Raw genomic sequence first — 20,859 nt, 5'->3', positions numbered from 1 at the left:
TATCACCCACCTGCCAACTCTTTTAGGCACTCAAGCATAGTTGGTGCATCGGCAAGGATAGTTCGTTTGTAGTTGCCGCTCTTTCGAGTTGATCAGGACGTGTACAAAGTCCATACAGTGCTGGTCAAGACGCGGCTTTGTTGGTCAATTTAGGACAGACCCTCATGTGTTGGGGTGGTATTGTGTGTGTGTGCGCGTGCTTGCGTGCGTGTGTGTGTGTGTGTTTACTTCTCACCCGGTTGTGGTGAGAGTTTGCCTGAATTTTCTGTATTTTATCTTCTGTCTTTTATAATATAAAACAAAGGGCACACAATTTATGTGCTCTCGAAAAAGGAGAGCGGAAGGGGTTGATCGAATGGATGGGATTGCGTCCACAATACCATGAAGTCTAATAATATTGATTTGGTTCTGTAGATGATTATATTTTGCTCTACAAATTTGGTTAAGCTTTGCTCTAATGTGCACTGCATGTTAAAATGGAGGAAATATCAATATTGATTTTGATTAAGCACTAGAGTGAGCAATGATACTATTGTACGTACTACATACTGTACAAGGCCAGCCAATTAATTCCTGCACCGGAATACATGGAACCCAAGAGAAAGAAAGAAAAAAAACATATGCATGCACAAGGACGTGTACAAAGTCCATACAGGAAGAATTTTTTGCTCGACCGGCCGTCAGACTCTGAGCAGGTAGATGCTGAGCTCGGGCCCTCCGCTGCCGTCGGGGTTCATCATGTAGAACGCCTCCGAGTCCCTCGATCCGACGACCCGCTCGAACTTGGCGCGCATGTACATCAGATCGCCCTCGCCGGCGCCGCCTGCGGCACCGTCGTCCGGGAGCACGCCGGCGCCGACGGACACCTGCTCCACGGCGCCCAGCACGCGCCACTCGTCGGCGCCGCACTCGCGGTGCACCGCGTAGCCGCACTTGAGCCCGTTGCAGTACGCGCGCCACGTCGGCTCCTCCAGCAGCGGCCGCCGCTTCTCCCCTGCACGTGCCTCCGGTGTTAATCTGTAGCTTTGGCGCTTGAGCTGCCCTCGCTGTGGTTGTACGGGCGGCGGACGTACCTGCGTTGAGCGGCGGCTTCTCGCACTCGAGCGCGAGGCGCACGAGGCCCGAGGACACCCTGACGAGCGCGCCGGTGGAGTAGGCGGCCATCTCCACCAGCAGCACTGGCGCCGATCGCGGGTCCGTCTGCAGCGCTACGTGCACGCGCCCGCGCCGCCGCCCGAAGATGGTGCCCGTGACGCACGACCCGAGCTGCCGGCGCCGGCGCCGGTGCGTGATCGCCGCCAGGAACACCGACCGCAGACGCGCCAGCGCGTCCGCGCGCTTCTTCCTCGACGACGAGGACGAGGAGGAGGAGGAGGAGGACTGCTCGTCGGTGGAAGACGACTGCGCGGTGGACAGAGCGGCCGCTCCAGCCTCCTCCTCGTCTCCCTCGTCCTCCGCCTCCTGGCCGCTCGGCCCGCTGCGCTGCGGCGCCTTGCTGGAGCGCTTCTTGAGCAGCCAGGTGAAGCTCCCGCTGCCACCGCCGCCGCTCGGTGCGGTGGCGCTCCTGGAGCTGGAAGAGGGGAGGGGCAGCGGGGATGCCGCGCGAAAGGCCCTCGCCATGATAGCCAGCGCCGGCAAGCTCGCGCACTCTCTCTGCCTTTCTTTGCCGCGCCCGTCCGTGCGTGCGCGATGCTAATGATTCGTGGCCGCTGGGTGGAGTATTTGACGGGGTTTTAGTGGCAAAGCCGCCTGCTTTAAGGTGGTTAGCACTTGGCAGGGGGGCGGCAGGGGTGGTGGCGGTACGCTTTCCGCAAAGCGGCTCGCGCGGGGAACACCCTGCCCGGCGCGGCGTAAATACCAGCACGAGAGGACGAGGGGGAATGACCGGTGAGGTGCGGTGCGATGCGATTAACACGGCCGCCTGACGGACCGACCGGCCGGCCGAGCAACCGGACGGGCAGGCAGGGCACGTACGGGCGTCGCGCAGGTGTCTCGGGGCGGCGGATGTGAGAGGGCACAGCACACAGGCCACAGGGCGTGAGCGTACATGTGTCGACGTTCCATGGTTGACACCGATAGGTGACGTGATACCGGGGCTCGGCGTCAGTAAAAGTCCATGGCACCTTTTTCCTTTCTGGCCTGATAATCATCGCTGTTGCCTACAAACGTGCAGCTTGTTGAAGGGGACAACGGTTGTGACATGAACAATGGAAATGTTTATCGGTTCGGAGACCCAGGGCTCACCCCGTAGATCGACCGTGCCGACCAAAGTAGCGCAGCGACTACCAAGAAACCACTAGCGCGTGAGTAAAACCGTTGCTTGCACGTGTACGTACCTACTACGGACGATTTGCTTCCCGCACGTATACGCAGCTCAGGCTATGTTCACTGACTCAGGTGGCGGTCCCCCAGAAGCACCCACCTCTACGGCGCCGGATCATTGCATGCCGGCCACTGCCAGATTGGCGTAAAGACGAGGAGCACCTCAAAGAGTTTTGAGATCAAGACGGCGTGCGTGCTCTGCCCAGCTGCTCATGATCCACATCGTCGAACCTCCCTTACAAGTTCTGAAGTCTAAATAGTACAGTAATACTGCTCGTGTCCGAATCCATTTTAGTAGGGGAAAAGCAGAATCCCTTTAGTCATTGCAACACTGGGTGAATGACGAGCACAGGAACAGAGGCTTCACATCATATACCAAAAAATCGCTTCCTTTCAATGAGATCAGATTTGGATTACATACAGGCAATCAATGAAAACAACTATGGCCAGACTACCCTCAGGTTATGGATCAGCAAAACTGCAGCTTGCTAGAACGGCATTTCCAAGCTGCACAAGAGCGATATGCGCTTAAGAACGACAGGCGCAAGGTTAAACTCATCTAACTCTATAGTATGTACAGGGGTAACACGGACAGGTATACACAGGATTGGGCTACTAGGTCTAAATGTCAGCTGTCACCGCTATCTACAAGCATGGACACAAAACGCCACGATTCTTCTCATCCGGCACATGCACCGATCAATTCGCGCCATGCAACCTGCTGACTGGAAACGTTACCTCCTCTTTCTTTGCTAGCAAAAACATTGCCTTCTCTCATCAGCTTGCAAGTAGAGCGCCCTGATGGATTCCAGCACATTCAGGTCCAAGTGCAGAGCTGCTGCATCATAAATCCCAGCTATAGGTGTAATGCTCTTAGCAAATACCCTGAAATGGTTATAAGGTTCGTCAGTTATCTGAATTCCATCTTTTTATCTAAATTAATGCAGCAGCATGTAGCAGCACACCTAGGTTGTTTATAGTTTGGAGAACACTGCAGCATTAGACCATACTGCCGGTGGAAATATGCAAAATCGGAACATAGACAACTGCAAGGATTAAGCACTTACCCATTTCCTGGTCTTCTTGAACCCACAGCTGGGACTCTGTGTCACTCGGCCCCAAACAGCTGTGAGGCACAGCAACCAGTAGCAATCGCATGGAGTCTCAATCTTGCCCTAAACAGCTTCTAGTTTGATTGGTGCTTTTGTAAAAACTGACAAAACAAAAGGTGCTTCCTCCCCTGGATGGATAGTTGTTGGCACAATTGTGTATCCTTTCGGATAAGGTTCCAAGACCAATTCACACGATATCTCCCTTGAGTTTACATAATCTGTCCCGCCAACGGATTCATGCATGTAGATATTGTAAGCAGCACGGCAGCCCCTTGTCTTGAGTATCCTCATTCCAATATAAAACATGGAAGAATCATGACTAGATTGGTAATTCCTGAAACCATTTGTCTTTCTAGAGAAACCAACACCCTGACAAGCAGAAGTCCGTGTCAAAATCAGCATCAAAGTGCTTTCTTCAAGTCTTATATTAACATGCAGATGGCACATACCTGTGTAAGGGTAATAAACACATGGACAGGATACAGTGCATCACGTCCTGTTACCCTTAGTCGATACTGAGGATTTTGATGCCACGAGTCATAATCTTGGCAACCACCTGCACTGTAGCCACGCCATTGCCCATGGACAGAATAGCGCATCTCAGGTGGATAAACACGACAAACATATATTGATCGAAAGTGGATCTGAAAATCTTGCCAAGACATCCAGAATACACCATTCTTTGACTGCAACAACAGTAATAGACAATAAGATACTGTGGTGAGTGGTGAGGGTTATAAATTCAAATGCAGGTGCCTATTTTTCGAAAGAGACAATTTATAACCAAAGATTGCAGGGGGTGGCTATTGAAGTACTGATAAATAAGATATTTTTAATTTTCAAACTATTTTAAAATAAACTGCACTCTGTTTACTTGATTGCTTAGACATTGAGATGGTAAAAATTGTGTGGAACATTTTTTCATAATAAAAATATATTGTTTGTTCTGGTAATACAAAAAAAATCAATGTTAATCCTTTCTGATGAAAGCTAATGGAGTACAATTTACTCACTCAAAATTATAGCCGCGAAAAGATTAGTACCTGTGGAACATGCTTGAGCTTATGCTTTATTCGTTCAGTCCACTCCTGTGACGAGTCTGACCATGGCCCATTCCATTCAACTTCATTTGCCCAAGGATTTCTAATTTGGACAAGCTTGTGGCCATCAACTTCTCTTATCTGAAAATACAGTATAAATGTATCAACGTAGAATGGAGACTGCCAAAAGTTAAAACAAACAAACGAGAGCAAACCTGCAAAATGGAGTAAGCATGTCCCTGAACAATGCCGCTTGATGAAATATGAGCATCAGAGCCAGAGGGACTTCCAGCACCAAGAAGAAAACCTTCTTGATTAAAATGTAACAACTGAGACCACAATCTTCCACTAGCAAGATCGATCTGTGCTTGGGGACTCCGCATATCAATCTCCTCGCCAGCTCCTCCTGTGAGGTCTACTAGAGCATCTTGCACAAGCCCGCCTTCTAGCGCCTCATAAGAGCCATGAAGTTTTGCATAAGCTTTCTCAAGAATGGATACCCATAGCTCATTTTGTTTCCGACTCGTAGCAAATGCTGGTTTTCCAGGAGACTCGCAGGGAATCCAATCATCCACGACCACAGCCACCCACTCACCCTAGTGGAAAAGCGTGATCAAGAAAGAGTCAAGTTAGCGGAAGTCAGAAGATAATGCATATGCTCTAGTGCTCATAAAATGAATTAGATTATTGGTGGAAAATAATGCATAAACCCTAGAGAAACTATGATGCACCCTAGACAAATCTCTGTGTGCACTAGTTCGTTCTCTTCGATACTTTTGAGTTTGATCGGGAAATTGTGTGATCACTAATGAATTGATCTATAATACATGTATGCATAATCTACTAAATTAAATGGGGAACAGAACTGTGCAGGACTGCAGGCATGTGCTAAATTGATTAAACTGCACTAATGAATAATTTTGGTATCTTTTTTACTGCAATACATGCATAATGTACTATATGTAAATTGGGACAGCTAGCCCACATGGGCAGCAAGGTAATTCATATTTGTTAGTTTGTTGGAGTATATGATAACAAAGAGGCATCAAATATAATATGGGACTTTTGCTAACATCTCTAGGTTTAGGAGAAACGCCAATAATCTGAGTGGTGTAATATCCCATCTATTTACTTCACATGTGCGCGTATATATACCGGTCTATGGCCTCATGGAAATAGAAGCTGAATATTTCCTCACATGGTATCAGAGATAGGTTCAGAATATCGAATACCTGAATGCAGAATCTGATAGTGTAAATCCCTTCTTCATTGTATGCTGGAGTGATTATAACTTCAGATATACGAGACATCTCAGTTAAAACTGCAACTGCACTCAGGAACCAGCAGTCTCCCAACCGACCCTGAAAAGAACAGTTAGGGAAATTCGTTAGTACTATCAAAACATGGTTTAATCTTGCTAAAAAGTTCTACTGTAGGGAAAAATACCAGACCGGCACAAACCAAAAACTATATACCTGGCATACGTCCGAGGAATTCACGGAACCAGAAAACAAGCATGGCTGAGAACTAATAGATATCTCCTTTGCTATGTCAGAAGGCCTCGTCCACTCAGAAACAACCTGAACTCATACAATAATCAATTGTAAAGACTTGAACAATATTTAGTGCACAAGAGCACATATATGCATGAACAGTACCTGCAATTTTAGAGGAGGGTTCCCTGGATCCACGTATAAAGATCTATCATCTGGAGGGAACTCTTGATCAGTAAATGCCCTCTCCCCTTTTGCACTAAGAGCTTCCCTGACAGCCCTTTCAACAGACAGCATACGCTGGTTGACTTCCTCTCGTGTCTCAAACCTCGGTTTTCTGGGTCTTCTAGCAAAGGAATCAATGTCAATAGCTACTGCATCGCGCACCGGACGTTTCCTACCACTTGAATACTGCCCGTCCCATTCAACATCCTCTTGATCATATAGCTCATAGTTTGCTTCTTCACTCTCCCAGTCATCCACCTGAATGAAAATACAGTAAATTTAAGAAAATGTCATTTGTAATTTCATATTACCTTCAAAATCATGACATTACAAAAGGGTACAAATAAAGAATTAGAAACTAGAATATACCCTAGCAGAATAGCTTCCATGCCAAGCATCTTCAGCTGCAAGGTCAAAAAAGCCATACTCCGCAGGACTCATGGTTGTATATAGCGCAGCAATCTCATCTTCAGTCAGACACCTTCCCCATAAGAAAGCATCCATTATCTGCATCTTTGAGTCTGTACCTTCACTGTCTGACCTACCAAAGGCATCCAAGTCTGTGGGTGGCCGCGCACCAACCCAAATATCTGCCCCAGGTTCCCATACGCCGTTGTTTCTAGGCAACGGTAATCCATTCTGATATCCATCATAAACTCCATCTATGAAAGAAGTTGCTTCACCTAGGTCAGCATCTATAGTCACTGTGACGATATGCCACCTGCAAAATCAAATCGGCGACTATGAGACAACTAGTAAAAGAAAGTAGAGGAAACTAAATCTGCATCAAAAGATTTTTCAGTGGAACTACCGCCTACTTATTCATTGAAAACATTACAACTAAAGCAACACTATATAGGGGAAAACCACTAATAATGTAGCAGGAGTTAACAGGTCTGGTCTGAACCACAGATGTTAAGATTTACATTCTTTCTATACAGATACTAGTAGAAGAAAAGGTGGAACCCCACAGAAAAACAACACGGTAAGTCTGTAACAGACAGTAAATGCTTGCGGTCACTGCAGTGGCAAGGAAAAGTTGAACAGGTTAGCTGCTTTTGATTTTCTTTTGTTTCCACACAAAATATAAAAGTGGTGAAAGTTCATACCTGCCATCTGCAATACTTGACGCACCAATATTCCACTCTTTAGCAACAGTGGTCATCCTTTCACCCTTAGTTACTAATCTAAGACCAACCTGCCCCGCTTCCATTCCCTGTTCTGACCCTGCCACCAAGATTTCCCAGCAAACCTTCTTCTCAAATTCGGTTCCGAAAAGACAGACTGGACCAGATACCGGTTGAACCATTACTGCAATGGAGAAGCTCACTCTTTGACTTTGACAAAGACACAGGTCAATTTCTCCACAATGGCGTCCGGTACTCCTTGGTTCATCATCAAGTACACATACAGCACCTGGAATGCTAGTCTGTTCACCAGTTCATAACAATGTCAGATATCTAAATAGTATCAGCAAGAACAGGAATGCTAGTCTATTCAACAGTTCACAACAGTATAGGGTATCTAGGTAGTATCAGCAGGAACTGTAACTAAAGGAAATGTGCATGTAGCATGTGCTATATAATTTATTTAAAGATGCTATTTTTTATCATGAAGTCATTAAACTGTTGTGTTGTCAGGTTACCAGTTCAAGGTGAACCACGAAACATTCAATAAACTCACAAAGGATGGCTCTCCGCAATTGTGCACCCAAAAAGTACATATTTTGCGTATAGCACCATAAAAAATAAATATAAGTATAATGGGAATAGCACCTGCTCTGCTCGTCGTGCCAATTGTGCTTTTCGTATGTGAAGGGCTATTGACGAGACTCTGTCCCTGGCAAAAGAGTCTTCCAGAGCAGAATCACCTCCCACAGCTCTGACAGCTGCCGCCATAGCCGCAGCATCCCTGCTTCCAGCATTAGGTATAGAAGACAGCAATGATATTTCGAGCTCCTTCCATTTGCGTTCCTCCTTCTCCAACAATGCCTTCCTTCTTTCCCTTCCCTTCCCTTCTTCCTCTCGCCTTTGCATCAAGACCTCCTCTTCCATTTCTTTCTCCCTTATGTAGCTGCAGACACAAATAAAAGCAAAATTTTGATGATGAGCTCATGACTTCCAGGGAGCCCTACATATAACTATGGTATCATGTAAAAATATCACTTATTACCTTTCTTGAATAAGTTCAAATTGCCTTCGATCTTCAGGCATCCATTTCTTAATTTCTTTAGCACTTAAGTCAGAAAGGCCTATGCTGTCCAAAAATAGCCTAAGACGAACTTCATCCTGAAACAAACAGAAATATACAGCATTAAAAATGCTCATGAATTAGGGAGAGACAAGAATGGCAGAAAATATTGAGTTTACCTGTATTTGTTCAGCTTTGGCAGTCAATCCAAGCAACAGAAGCAAATAACCACCAAATTTGTCCCACATATAAACCCATTCAGTATCAATTGCCTCTTCCAAAGCCAAGATGCGTGCATGGGCACACATATTCCTCCGATAATCAACGTCTGCTGGGGATCCAGGGCAAACCATGAAACAATTTTTTACTCCACAAAAGAAAGATCCTGTAGTGACTTCTTCATTTCTCAAACGATCCCTCAGTTTCATAACATCAGCTCTAGGAAGCACAAAGTTCCCAGCCCTATCCAGAGTAACAGCAGGATCTCCCACCAAAAGAGCAGCAGAACTTGCGGACCTCTGAGGTGCTGAGTAAGTCCCGGATATAGCATTTCTTGTCTGAGTTGTACAAAGAACATATGGTCAATGATACAGTAACAACAATATTATATTGTTATATGGTGCTCTTATTGTTATGTGCATATCCTGGAAATTGGTGGACTCACTAACAAGATTCTCATCTAGACTGACAGCTGATAGATAACCATGCCTACTTCGGAAGAACTATTGGCACGTAATTACAAAAGGATGCCATCTCGGTAACATTTATGTACTTCTGAAAGTTCGCGGGTAGGAAAGGTATGCAACGGGATAGAATACACACTATCTAGGCACAAATTTGGTGATAGTTCTCAACAAATGTTGTTAACGAAAAGAAAGTGGAAATGATGGTTCAGACAGGCTTAACAGTGGTATGCAGAAAAAAAATTGCTATATTGACCAGTTTTCAAATCAGTAGTTTGTTAAGTAGCATCTTCATAGTAGGATATAAATCGACTTACTTTGTTAGCAGACCGTGACATTGCTTGAATAACTGTGTCCTTGCTGAGAAAATGAATGGCATCCTCCATCATCTGATTCAAGTTTCATAGAGATTATTACATGGACAGATGAAAAAAGGACAAAAACAAAGAATGTTCAGTGTTTGCTTATACTGTACAAAAGTACCAACCTTAAGAGTTAGGCATGGACGAGAAACAGCGAAACTGAAGGCAATTACAAGAGTGCTAGCACAAATAGCAGCCCCAACAAACGGTGGATTCATTATTTGACTGGCGATAACACCCCAAACTTCAGTTGCCAATGCAATCCCATACAAGATAAGGAAGGCGTAACTGTAAAGAGAGTGGTGTTAGGGTATTTTATCAGATGACAACAGCACTTATAGGATAGGACACAACAGAAACAAAAATAAATTATGATCAATACTGAACATAAGAAAGATTAGGTTCATCTCAGAAGGTTATGGTATGAAGGTTGTTTGCCATACCTAACATTTTTGGCAGAGTCTGCATGAGCATCATAAACATATACGGGTAATACCCGTGGTGAATAAACAACAATTGGTGGAGATAGAAGGACCTGAGAAGGTTATATTCATTCAGTGTTACGAGATGATCAGCAAACATCAAAACTAGCATCTGATGGCTAATAGTTATGCAAGTAAGTAACATAAATCAAACTTACAGTCAAAGCCCTTCCAGTGAGAAGAAACAGAAATGAGAAATAACCAATAGATGCTCCAAGAAAAGGTTTGCCTGTAAAAGATATTCACATTTAATATGAAATGATGACAGTAGTACAGTGCACCAAACCGCTAAACTAGTGAAAGCAGAATGGAAGACAGCGAAGGGAGAACCTGTACTCACCCTGAAACAGACCCATAAGGAAGGCAGCCAGCACGAGGAGAAAAGCAAGGGAACGGACAAGTAGCATCTGTGTTCTTGTTAAATAGAAGTTATTAGATTTCCAGTAGTGAATGACCCCAATAGCAAATACGAGGAACAGGATAACTAGGAGGCATGCGACTCCGACCTGTATAAAGATGGCATGTCAATTATACTCCGTTATAACTTATACACAGATGAATTAAACATGTATATGAAGATTTCTCCATGATTTAGGTTAACTTACAGTCCAAGGTCTAATTGTGACAATAATTGCTGCTATAGCACCAAGCAATAGCAACATTCCCATGCCGACGAAAAGGTAAACTCCTCGGGAGATCTTCCAATCATCATCCTTCCTGCAATTTTGTGCGTTTCATCTCAGCACAACAAAAATATGAGTAGAAATGAAAATGCTACAGGTGGACTTTATACCATTTATACAGCCCAGTGAACAGAGCAAACATTGCAGGAATGCAAAGTAAGGGGAGTAGTGCTGCCAGGAAATCAGCCTTAAGAGGAATCCCGTCCTCACGTGAATTTACAACTCCCCAATAGGATGCACCGCAGAAGGATACAAGAACAGCTACAAAAAGTAACAACTCAGGAGTCAGTTATATCTGAAAGCATCAGCTTCAATATCAAATTGAGAAAAGATCAAGTACGACATACTTGCGAAAAGGCCAACACATATGGCCGATGAAGGCGAAAATCGGTATGTGGCGAACCAAGCAACAATAGGTATCACCCCAGTAACAAGCACCGCAATTGTGGAAGATAATGCCCATCCAAGATACATAGATGTTGCATAGGGAGAGTAAAAACTCTTTTTATCAGCGTCCCATCCTCTGTAGCCCAAAGCATCTAAAGGTTTCGCTGATACTATTGCACCAAGGCCAATAACTGATGCAATGAAAACAACTATGCTGATTGCGAAGAGAGTCCCCTGACAACAAAAGACTAATAATGAGCAACATGAACATAATTTCAAATACCATTGTTGGACTGGAAGGTATCTAGAATAATAATACTCCCTCCGTCCCATATTAGTTGCCGCTGAAATGGATGTATCTAGATGCATTTCAGTGCTAGATACATCCGTTTGAGCGACAATTAATATGATACAGAGGGAGTAATACTGTAAAATAGGACAAAAAATTGTTCATGTTTGGATATATATACTGCAGAACATGTTGCATGCAATAAAACTACAGCTCAGGACATAACACGAAGCTGGGTCAGGGTGTGGCATACACTATAAGTACAGGTATGCAAAGAGCTTAGATAGATGAACGTTGCATGTTGGTTAGCACATATATAAATAATACCCATTGCTAAATTTTAAGAAGATACGAGAAACAAACCTCTTTCTTCCCTGGAGATTGACGAATATTTTCACGATTATCAAGTTCCCCTCCCGGAATCCAGAAACGATAACCATTACGCATCCATATAGGAATAGCAAATGAGAGGCAAGCCACCATAAGTGGGACCGTGAGAGACAAACCCAATATAACTGATGACTTGCTGCAGAATAGCATAGGTAACATTCAGAACCAAAAAAGGATACATTTCACCAATGAAAATAGGAATTTCTCATTGAAGATATCTAGCTGCCACAGAGTCTATGTGTAAGACAGGTTTTGACTATAGACAGCGGATTTTGAATATGTCAAGCCATCATCATTACCCAGCTAAAATATAGCAGTCAACCTAAAGCTTTAGTCTTGCACATTGCACCCAAAATAAATTTAGTTAATCAATCACATAATGAAGCTCATCCTAAGACAAACTGACAAACAATAGAAAACCTTCAGCAGTGACACCACCATTAGACTTTGTTAAGGGTGTCTGTGTGCTAGCCTAATGCTTAATCCCGTATAATTATTGTACTTGCTTGAATCATGTTTTATTGCATTATATCTTAGCTCACTGGATAACTGGAGCGCGAAAATTCGGATCTGTATTTCTCTAACATCCTACAGGATAAAGCACCTCATAGTAGAACCGGATGTAAATTGATATACATAGAAACAAAGTGGAGATCTATTTTTGAGCATGTATCATCACCTCATGCCACCTAAAGTGAAACATGCATGTAACACAACTAATAGACATAGGTCACGTCACTTGCCAACTGAGGATGGCGCACTCAGGATTTCTAGTATACACTAATCCCTTCCGCAAGTATAAAGAGCCATAAGTTTCTTTAAGAGAAATCACATACACAAATGATCCTCTTGTACAGAAGAAGCCATTTGAAGAAATGATGTATGAAACGTATATAAATAATAAAGTGCCCTTAAAACCATATGTGGAACAAATGGTTATGACTAGCATGATGTTCATATTATCATTTTATACTGAAAATATTTAGTCTTAAGTGAAAATAAACAGGCACAGAAATTAATTAGCAGTATTGCATATGGTTAAAATTATAATAGTTACTGATATTTCAGATATTAAGCAGTGAGTGTACCTCAAGAAAGAGAGAAGTAAGCCAACACATGTACTCAGCAGCCACGCGATGAAGCCATACTGAAGATGTGGAAAACAATGGCAAGTCATTATAGCTGAGAATGAAGTTGCATTTCAAGTAAAATTAAGCAACATAACGGCATACTCAGTGCAATAAAAGGACAGACCCAGCATACTCAGTGCAATGTGAGCACATATTTATTTGTTTTCGAAAGATAAGCACAGATGGCCTTTACATAAGAGAGTTTGATGCACTAAAGCATGTCTAGTAAAGATACCCAGAGTTATCCAGAGGCACGCACATGTATTGCTAAAATTCTTGCACAGCATTTCAATTTGCCTCTAGCATCATATTCCTTTTGCATTACATAGCATCTGGCTCATGGTAAGTTTTAAAACAGAAATAGTACAAAGTACTTGTTCTGATATGGTGATAAGAACCTCGTATTAGTATGACGGTTATAATCTGACATGGCATGATAATTGGTACTAAAGAATGAAAAGTTCTCTTGTTGTATATCACTAATCACCTTCTGTGGTTTGGATGTCATCATCATCTCTTCCGCATGCAGGGACCATGTGAATGCCATGATGGAACAGACGACTGGTGATAAAAGCAGTATGGAGAAACCAAACTCAAACTGCCAAATAAAGGGGGGGAAACTATCACATTTTTTATCAATGTTAAATCAATCTTTCAAAGCTGCTATAGTGCTTCTGCGACAAATATTACCTGTTCATGTATTGCATTTATCACCTTGATGGGCTCTGGTCGATGGACAGCAACAGTAACTGTCTCTACAATAAATATTAGGGTAAATACAACAAAGGACCGTATTGGAGTACCAGCCACTTGATGAAAAATCAGTCTTGAAATGTTCAGCCAATTTTCTAGCCCGTTTCTCCTGAGTTCTTCTGACAAAGAGATCTGGTTTGCAATAGTCGTATCCAATTCCTCAGTAGCAGTAGCATCTGCATCATCTTGATGTTCCCGGTCTGCATCTAGGCTGCTTCTCTGTAGCAAAGCTAAAATCCGTGGATCCATAACCTTATCTTTCAACATGTAAGAAAAATTAGGATCCAGGCCTTTATCATGTAGAAGATTAGCCAGTTCCACATCTCCAAGTCCACCATTCCTTTTTAGCATAGATGTGATCTTTGGGTCATTCAGCCTGTCTTGAAAAATTGCAGCTAAGCTCGAATCCAACAGTTGCTGATTACCCGAGGCAGTGGCTGATCCACTAGACCCGCAGCATTGACTTTCCAAACCGCTGCTAGAACAAACAACAAGTGAAGCAGTGGTATCCCCATGTCTATCTGCAGAAATGATCGCAGTTTCAGAGTCTTGGACAGCAGAAAGGCACGAATTACTGCGATGTGCTAAACTTGCACGTCCACTATCTATGTTCTTGTCAGAGCTTCTGCCTTCTTGACAACTGTTGGATCGATCAAAAGGAACACTATTCCAATGGACCCCATCACTCTGTGAATTACTTCTGTAAATAGAATCGGTAGTGTTACCATGTTGACATGCTTCAACACTACCACTACTACGCTTCACACTAGATCCGCAACCTTCTGATGAATTTGAAGAACTATTTTGTCCTTTTCTTCGAAATCCTTCTCGCAGCTTTATAACTGTACTTCTTAGTGCATCAATCCTTGCAACTGAGGGGTTGGAAATAGAAAGCCAGCCAGAGACAGCAGCAGCTAAAAGAACAGATGCCACAAAAGCATAGCTAATGCAATGTCCAAGGTACCTAATTTAATACCTTAGTCAGTAAGTAGGAAGAAGTACTAGGACTTAAATATGATCAACTAAAGAAGCACAAAGATGAATACAAACCAGTAATGAACCCCAAAGCATATGAGAAAAACGCGCGATGTTCCAGCCACAAATAACGCTAGCGTCCGACTTTTAAGAAGCTCAAACCTGAATGAACACAAGCCCAAATTCCAGTCTGTACAACAGAAAACCAGGATGTCAAAGAAACAGATACAGAGCACAAACAATCGATAGTCCACAGAAAAAGCATTACCAAGAATCACTACAGCAACTGAAGTTAAAGCGCCCAACCAACGTGCTTCTTTTGATGTCACACCATACAAGATGGAATAGACAACAAGCACAACCAGGGAGCAAAGGTAGAGAAGCCCTAGATGCAACACCCTGCATTTTTAACTCATCATCTTAGTAAATTTGAAAGAAAAATAGATTAGCCAAGTGAACATCATAAAACTTACTGAAGCTGGTATACCGCAGTTTAGTTAAGTTAGTAAAAGATATTTTGAGAATATAAAATGCTGGACTCACCTGCTGGATTTTGTCATGTATAACTCACTAGGATCCGGGGGGTCAGGGGAGCATGAGACAGGGGCCACTTCAACACAATCAGAATATGCAAACTTGTACGACCTCCGGACGTATTCATCAACATCGAATCCACTTCCTGCAGATAATATGTATGGAATTTCAAAAGTTTCATAAATTTTTATATTAAGATAAGGCTCAACTAAGCTGAGAGAAGAGTGGCTTTACCATTAAACAGTATTTTACATATAAAGAGCATATTGATGGCCAATGATATTGCAGATAATCCAAAGAAGAATCCAGATGGAGAATTGATCTCAGTAGCACTAGCACCGGCTGTGACATAAACAGCACAAAATTCATAGGCACACAGCAGACCTACTGCCAAGAGGAGAAGATAAGCAACAGCCTCTGCAACAAACAATCCATATGTTAATATTGTTAACAGATCAACCAAAAAGCTCACTAAAGGACAAACAGATAGTTGATTGACCCGATAGTAGAAACAACTAATACAAAACAAAGTGAAGAAATGATGGAACAATTTTTAGATGAAACGGCCGATAACATTTTGAACCTCCACAGCCCACAGGGATTTCCATTTGTTAATATCTTTAATAGATCAAGCGAAAAGAAAACAGTGTCTCAGCTCACTAAAGGACAAAAAGATAGTATTGACCCAATAGCAGAAACATCTAATACAAAACAAAGTGAAGAAATCCTGGAACAAGTACTGCTGCAACTTTTTTAGATGAGACGGCTGATAACATTTTGAACCTCCACGGTCCACAGGGATTTAGAACTTCTCTTTATGCAAGCCGCCCGTTTGGTTCACGGCTAACTTAGCTTAGGCACAATGTGGTTAGCTACGAAAGTGATTTAGCCACACTTTGGTTGTGATGATCTAAAAACTTTTATGTCAAACATGTTTTGAAATAATTCCCATAGTATCTTTATTTTCTAATGTGACTAGTCAGGTCCTTCTGGAAGAAATTTTGACATGAAATAATCACGGTTGTATGGCCAATTATTGTGGGTAGAATGCTAGATGTCGGGACCAAACACCATGCAAATTGGATACAGAAGTACAAAACGCCATGTCATGGCAAATATATGGGGGGCAAGTAACATTGAATTATTATCAGTGTCTAAAAAGAATTGAGTGTTTATTTATAGCCAGAAGACAGAGGGTTTATTCATGTTCTAGAGAGATAATTATAACGCCCACCAAAAATCCAATGCATTTCAGGAGCAACCGTACTCAAGCATGATGACGTTTGGAAAAGGAATGAGAACTACATGGGCAAAAATTCTGGAAGAAATGCCAATTTATAAAATCAACACAAAGGATTGAAAACATACTTGAGCTTTGCCATTGTGTTCTCCACCAGAGCATTATAGAGTAGAATGATAGAAGCAAAGCAACGCCAACCATTATAACAGCTAAACCAGTTATGTTCCTTTCCATAAGAGCAATAAGGATGCTTCCCCACACTAGCAGAACGGCTATAGGGGAAATGACGACAAGCCATGCAAAAAGGGTCAAAAAGCTGCAGAGTGTGCTTAGCTGAGGTCCTTGCGCATAGGCTGGCCATTTCCTTGCGTATATCCAGCTGAATAAGAAAATAGGATGAAAAAGATTAACACCTAACTAGGAAAGCCAAACAAGTGAAACCAGAAGTCAATGCACTGTGAACACAATGAGCCTAAATAAGGATGCATATTTGCCCATCCGCTACTTGCCACAAACACAGGATCAGAAAGAAAAAAACACTACTCCATGCATGGACAGCAGGCTTTAAGTAATCAGAAAGTATGAAGCTAGAATGGAAATATAATAGAATTGCAAGAATAGTTTCATGCGCTAGTGTGTTACTGATACCAAACCTACCTACTTTGCTGTCTTGATATCAATAGGATAAAAATGATTCTTATTGAGTGAAATATCTGCAAATGTAACAACCAAACTACTAGCTGGATACTCGTAAAAACATTAGAAATATCACAGTGAGGTAAAGAATAATTGGGGAGAGGGCCGGGGGGCTACTTTGCGTATGATGCATGTGATTAGACTGGTGCGTCAAGCTTTATATCAATGGCAACATTCAATGGTACACAAAGATAAAATGCATGGAATTTGAATAGGAAAAAATAGAGCGCACAAACAACGAATTTAACATAGCAGGTTATTAGTTAATCCCAAGTAAGAACCAAACAAATGATACATGCAAATAAAAGCATAATCCTCGCAAAAAAGTATATTCAATCACCAGCATACCTATATAACCTCCATGGCCTCCAATTCACAGCCCATAGAATCCAAAAGCTGAGTGGGCCAAGGACAGCGAAGAGGAACCCACAGACGCTGCATACCAGAACAACTCCACGATGTTCCTCCTCTTCCATCCTCCCCCTCTACAATCACCTTCTGAAAGCTGAAAGCATGGGTACAAGCCCGAAGAAACCTGCCAAACAAGTAGAACATGATAAATCCAATAATTAGAAATTACAATGCCAAAAATAACTACATGTCACTCGAGTATACAGGTTTAGTGTTTACTACACGTCACTCAAGTGTATTCAATCACAGCCCATAGAATAAATTTTGTCTCACCATGCTGCCCTACGCTAGCACAACTTCACATAGAGACAAGGTGATGCATATGTAGGAATACCAAACAATACCATCGCAGCCTCAAAGTCACAATATCGACATGACTTCAGGATTTCATTAGTAAACCAGAAAAGCATCAAGAACGGAAAATAATATTTCAACATCATTTTAAGGAGTCCGTTATGTGACAGCTAGAAAAGCGAAACGGTAGCGCACATCCAATAAATGATTGCCCCTTAAGCAGCACCATTATGAACCAATGAAAATCCCGACGATTAGTAGGACAGCTCACTTGTCCGACTCCAATCGGGTGAAGACTAAGTCTAGATCCGTGAGAATAGTGCCAAAAATTCAATAAAATAAAAATAGCGCTAGGACCAGTAGTAACGTCATCACCTAAAGTAATCCCAATTCCATCAAACATAACAAATACAGTATCACAGGACCAATTGCTGCCTATCAGTGAAGTCCAATCAATGAACTGGAGTTAACCCATTAACATCGCGTACTACATTTGATCACTACAGTGAATCTTCTAATTGACCCCAACGGAAATTCGCTTCTAAAATGTATTGAAGCACATCCAGTTCAGCAGTCCAACCAAAAATTACTCATTAATGCAGAATTACCAAAATCAGAGGCTTAGCCTAAATCACCAAGAACTAAGCTACACCGAATATTCGGGATATTAATATCTTTTAACACATCAGTCATGTAGGCGCCAAATCCAACCGTTGCCCGGCAAGCAAAAATGGAAAGAGATACGTCTCGCAAATTCAAAGATACATACAAAACGCGCCAAATCCAACCGTTGCCCGGATCACCTTATCCACGCTATATCTGAAGCAGTACCAGCCTAATGTCTATACCCAGTGTGTCTAGGCTGTAGAGACAACTAAATTTAACCAAGTCATTTGCTACAAAGTCCCCCAAATGGCCACCAAATCAACACCACTCCAGACGGCAACTAAAGCATCACATGCAGCAACGCGGTGCTCCTAAGCTCCTAAGCAGGCGGCATCACTCCAGGCTCCCTCCGGGGAGAGGTAGAGCAGCCACCGCAACCCAAAACCCCTATGTAAAACCTTCAACATTCGCCTCGTACATGCATACAAGCTCCCCGGAAAGTGGAATCCCGTGGCGTACGCCACAAGCACTACGCGCAGGAAGCGTCCCCAATTCCACCCCCCACCAACCCCCGCCAATGCGGCGCCTCCGGAGCCCGCAATTCCCGCGAGGAGCGCTCCCAATCGGCCCCCCGAGCCCCTCCAGATCCGGCGAACCCCGCCGAAAACCCCCCGGAATTCCGTCGCGGAAACCCTAGCTTGAGCTCGACTAGACCCAGCGGCGTGGAGGGTGCCCGGAACAGAGGGGCGGTTACCTCAGCGGAGGCGCCGCCTCCGGCGGCGCTGCGTCGGGATCCTCGCCGGCGAGCGAAACCCTAGGTACGGCCTCGCCTGTCCTCCGCTCGGGCTTCGATTCGATTCGTCTCCGTGCGGCTGTGCGGACCTGTGTCGTGAGCGTGAGCGAGAGCGAGAGGGGGAGACGGGAGCTGCTGGGTGGGGGAGACAAGGGAGTGACGTTTGTCAACTTGGGTGGGCTGCGTTGCTGACTAGTGCTTGGTTGGTGTGTGCGCGACTGCCTCGGCGTGAGCTGAAGCTCGTGCCGTGTGCGTGCGTGCGTGAGCGAGTGTGCCTGCGCCGAGGGACTCGGGCCGGGGTACACGAACCAACGACCGAGAAACGGCACGCGTTCGACCAGACCTGTTTTTCTTTTCTCTCGAGGCTCGCGTCATGTCCCGCCCCTGAAAAGAACGAAATTTTGATGGGAGTATGATTTCCCGTTTACAATCGACAGCATTTTCTTGCTATTCCCCGTGTCTCATGTATCGTTAGTTTTTCGACCATTGTTCTCTGTGCTCCATTTCTTTTCTTTTTTGAATTTTCATCGAGTTCATTTGCAAAAGAAAAATACATTGAGTTGCTACGTGTGCAGACTGCACATGCACGAGTGTGCCCATGAAAAAGGACCTCTTTCAACACTGCTCCCCTAGGCATCTTAAGTCGTCATGCATCTTCTCTTGTTCCACGTTGTCACCCGAGCTAGCAAAGAGCCGTTGGTTTTTGTTAGAGGCCATCTTGACGGAGGTGGTAACCATGTGTTGTTCTTCACAAGAATATCAACCGGATGAAAGAAGGATTGAAAGTGGGACCGGGACACGTGGTTAGCAAAATAAAAAAAAGTGGGAACTTCCTCCTAAAAGTGTGTGGGGTGGGGGGAGGGAGGGGGTTCTCTTACTATAATTTGTGGAAATCAAGCATTTTGTGATGTGAGCATGTATAGTAAAATATAATAAATGGGAAGTCAAAATCCAAAGAGATGAGATTATGTTTAACGAATTTTATAGTGGTAACAGTCGATAATAAAGCCAAATAAAATAATTACATAGAGTCAATGGGTTGAAGTGGGGTTATTTTCAAAAAAATACTGGTTTTCATTGTTTTAATGAAGAGTTTAAGGGCATCTCCAACATGGACCCTCGAACCTCCGCATTCGTCTGGACCACGCGGTCCGGACATGTTTTGCCATCCAATACGGTCTCACATCCGTCCGCGGACCGGCCGGGCATCCTTTTTCTCGTAAACCGGAAGCAAACCAGAGGGGCTTTGCGGATGTCCAGACCACTTTCACACACACGTATGACAACCTGACCCCACCCAGAATGCTTTCCCGTGCTTTCTTGCCAATGGACGCGTCGCTTCCCACGCCGCATTCATGTCGGCCTAGAGCGCTTGACACTGATGCCGCGTGATGTGACCGGACGGGAGGGCGGCGCTGACCAACGCGATCAGACGGGCATCGCCGCTTCAATGCGGACGTGTCGTCCCAAGAACCTACTTTGGTCGTTGTGCTGCATTGAATTGGACTGGTCGTTTGTTCGCCTCGCCTCGCAGCGGCTATATGTACCGTGCTCCGGCGATACGTTGTTGAAAATATGCCCTACATGCAATAATACATATATTATTATATTTTTCATGTTCATTATTAAGTTTATGTTTTTGTGCTACAGTTGTATTGGTTCTTGAATATGAGATTCAGAGTAATACTCAAATACATGTGTGATAATATAAATATCAATTGATCCCTGGTCTAGCCTCTATGACTAGCTCATGTATGATGATGATCTTG

The 20,859-nt window shown here is 43.6% G+C and overlaps 2 protein-coding genes across 2 annotated transcripts; both read right to left on the bottom strand.

Annotated features, from left to right (window-relative positions):
* Positions 1-539: 539 nt before the first annotated feature.
* Positions 540-1,950, bottom strand: LOC123145252 (protein MIZU-KUSSEI 1). Its single transcript, XM_044564621.1, has 2 exons — positions 1,074-1,950; positions 540-994 (listed from the first exon to the last, which is right to left on the bottom strand). The coding sequence occupies exons 1-2, from the start codon at positions 1,618-1,620 to the stop codon at positions 681-683; spliced, it is 861 nt and encodes a 286-aa protein (XP_044420556.1). The 5' UTR covers positions 1,621-1,950; the 3' UTR covers positions 540-680.
* Positions 1,951-2,695: 745 nt separating this feature from the next.
* Positions 2,696-19,343, bottom strand: LOC123145251 (calpain-type cysteine protease ADL1). Its single transcript, XM_044564620.1, has 32 exons — positions 19,052-19,343; positions 17,335-17,521; positions 16,419-16,669; positions 15,285-15,467; positions 15,060-15,195; positions 14,785-14,915; positions 14,592-14,706; positions 13,479-14,505; positions 13,276-13,386; positions 12,747-12,805; positions 11,632-11,794; positions 10,940-11,213; positions 10,703-10,853; positions 10,515-10,626; positions 10,250-10,415; positions 10,068-10,138; positions 9,871-9,962; positions 9,553-9,715; positions 9,383-9,454; positions 8,562-8,939; positions 8,365-8,480; positions 7,968-8,265; positions 7,302-7,621; positions 6,562-6,913; positions 6,133-6,450; positions 5,950-6,054; positions 5,707-5,835; positions 4,690-5,070; positions 4,478-4,615; positions 3,884-4,120; positions 3,390-3,803; positions 2,696-3,207 (listed from the first exon to the last, which is right to left on the bottom strand). Exons 2-31 carry the CDS (start codon positions 17,460-17,462, stop codon positions 3,498-3,500), a joined length of 6,483 nt encoding a protein of 2,160 aa, XP_044420555.1. The 5' UTR covers positions 17,463-17,521; positions 19,052-19,343; the 3' UTR covers positions 2,696-3,207; positions 3,390-3,497.
* Between the last annotated feature and the right edge of the window lie 1,516 nt (positions 19,344-20,859).

The sequence above is a fragment of the Triticum aestivum genome, chromosome 6D (assembly GCF_018294505.1).
Source record: "Triticum aestivum cultivar Chinese Spring chromosome 6D, IWGSC CS RefSeq v2.1, whole genome shotgun sequence".
NCBI classification, from domain to species: Eukaryota; Viridiplantae; Streptophyta; class Magnoliopsida; order Poales; family Poaceae; genus Triticum; species Triticum aestivum.
Note: the sequence above shows the minus strand (reverse complement) of the source record. Positions and strands in the feature narration are given on the sequence as shown.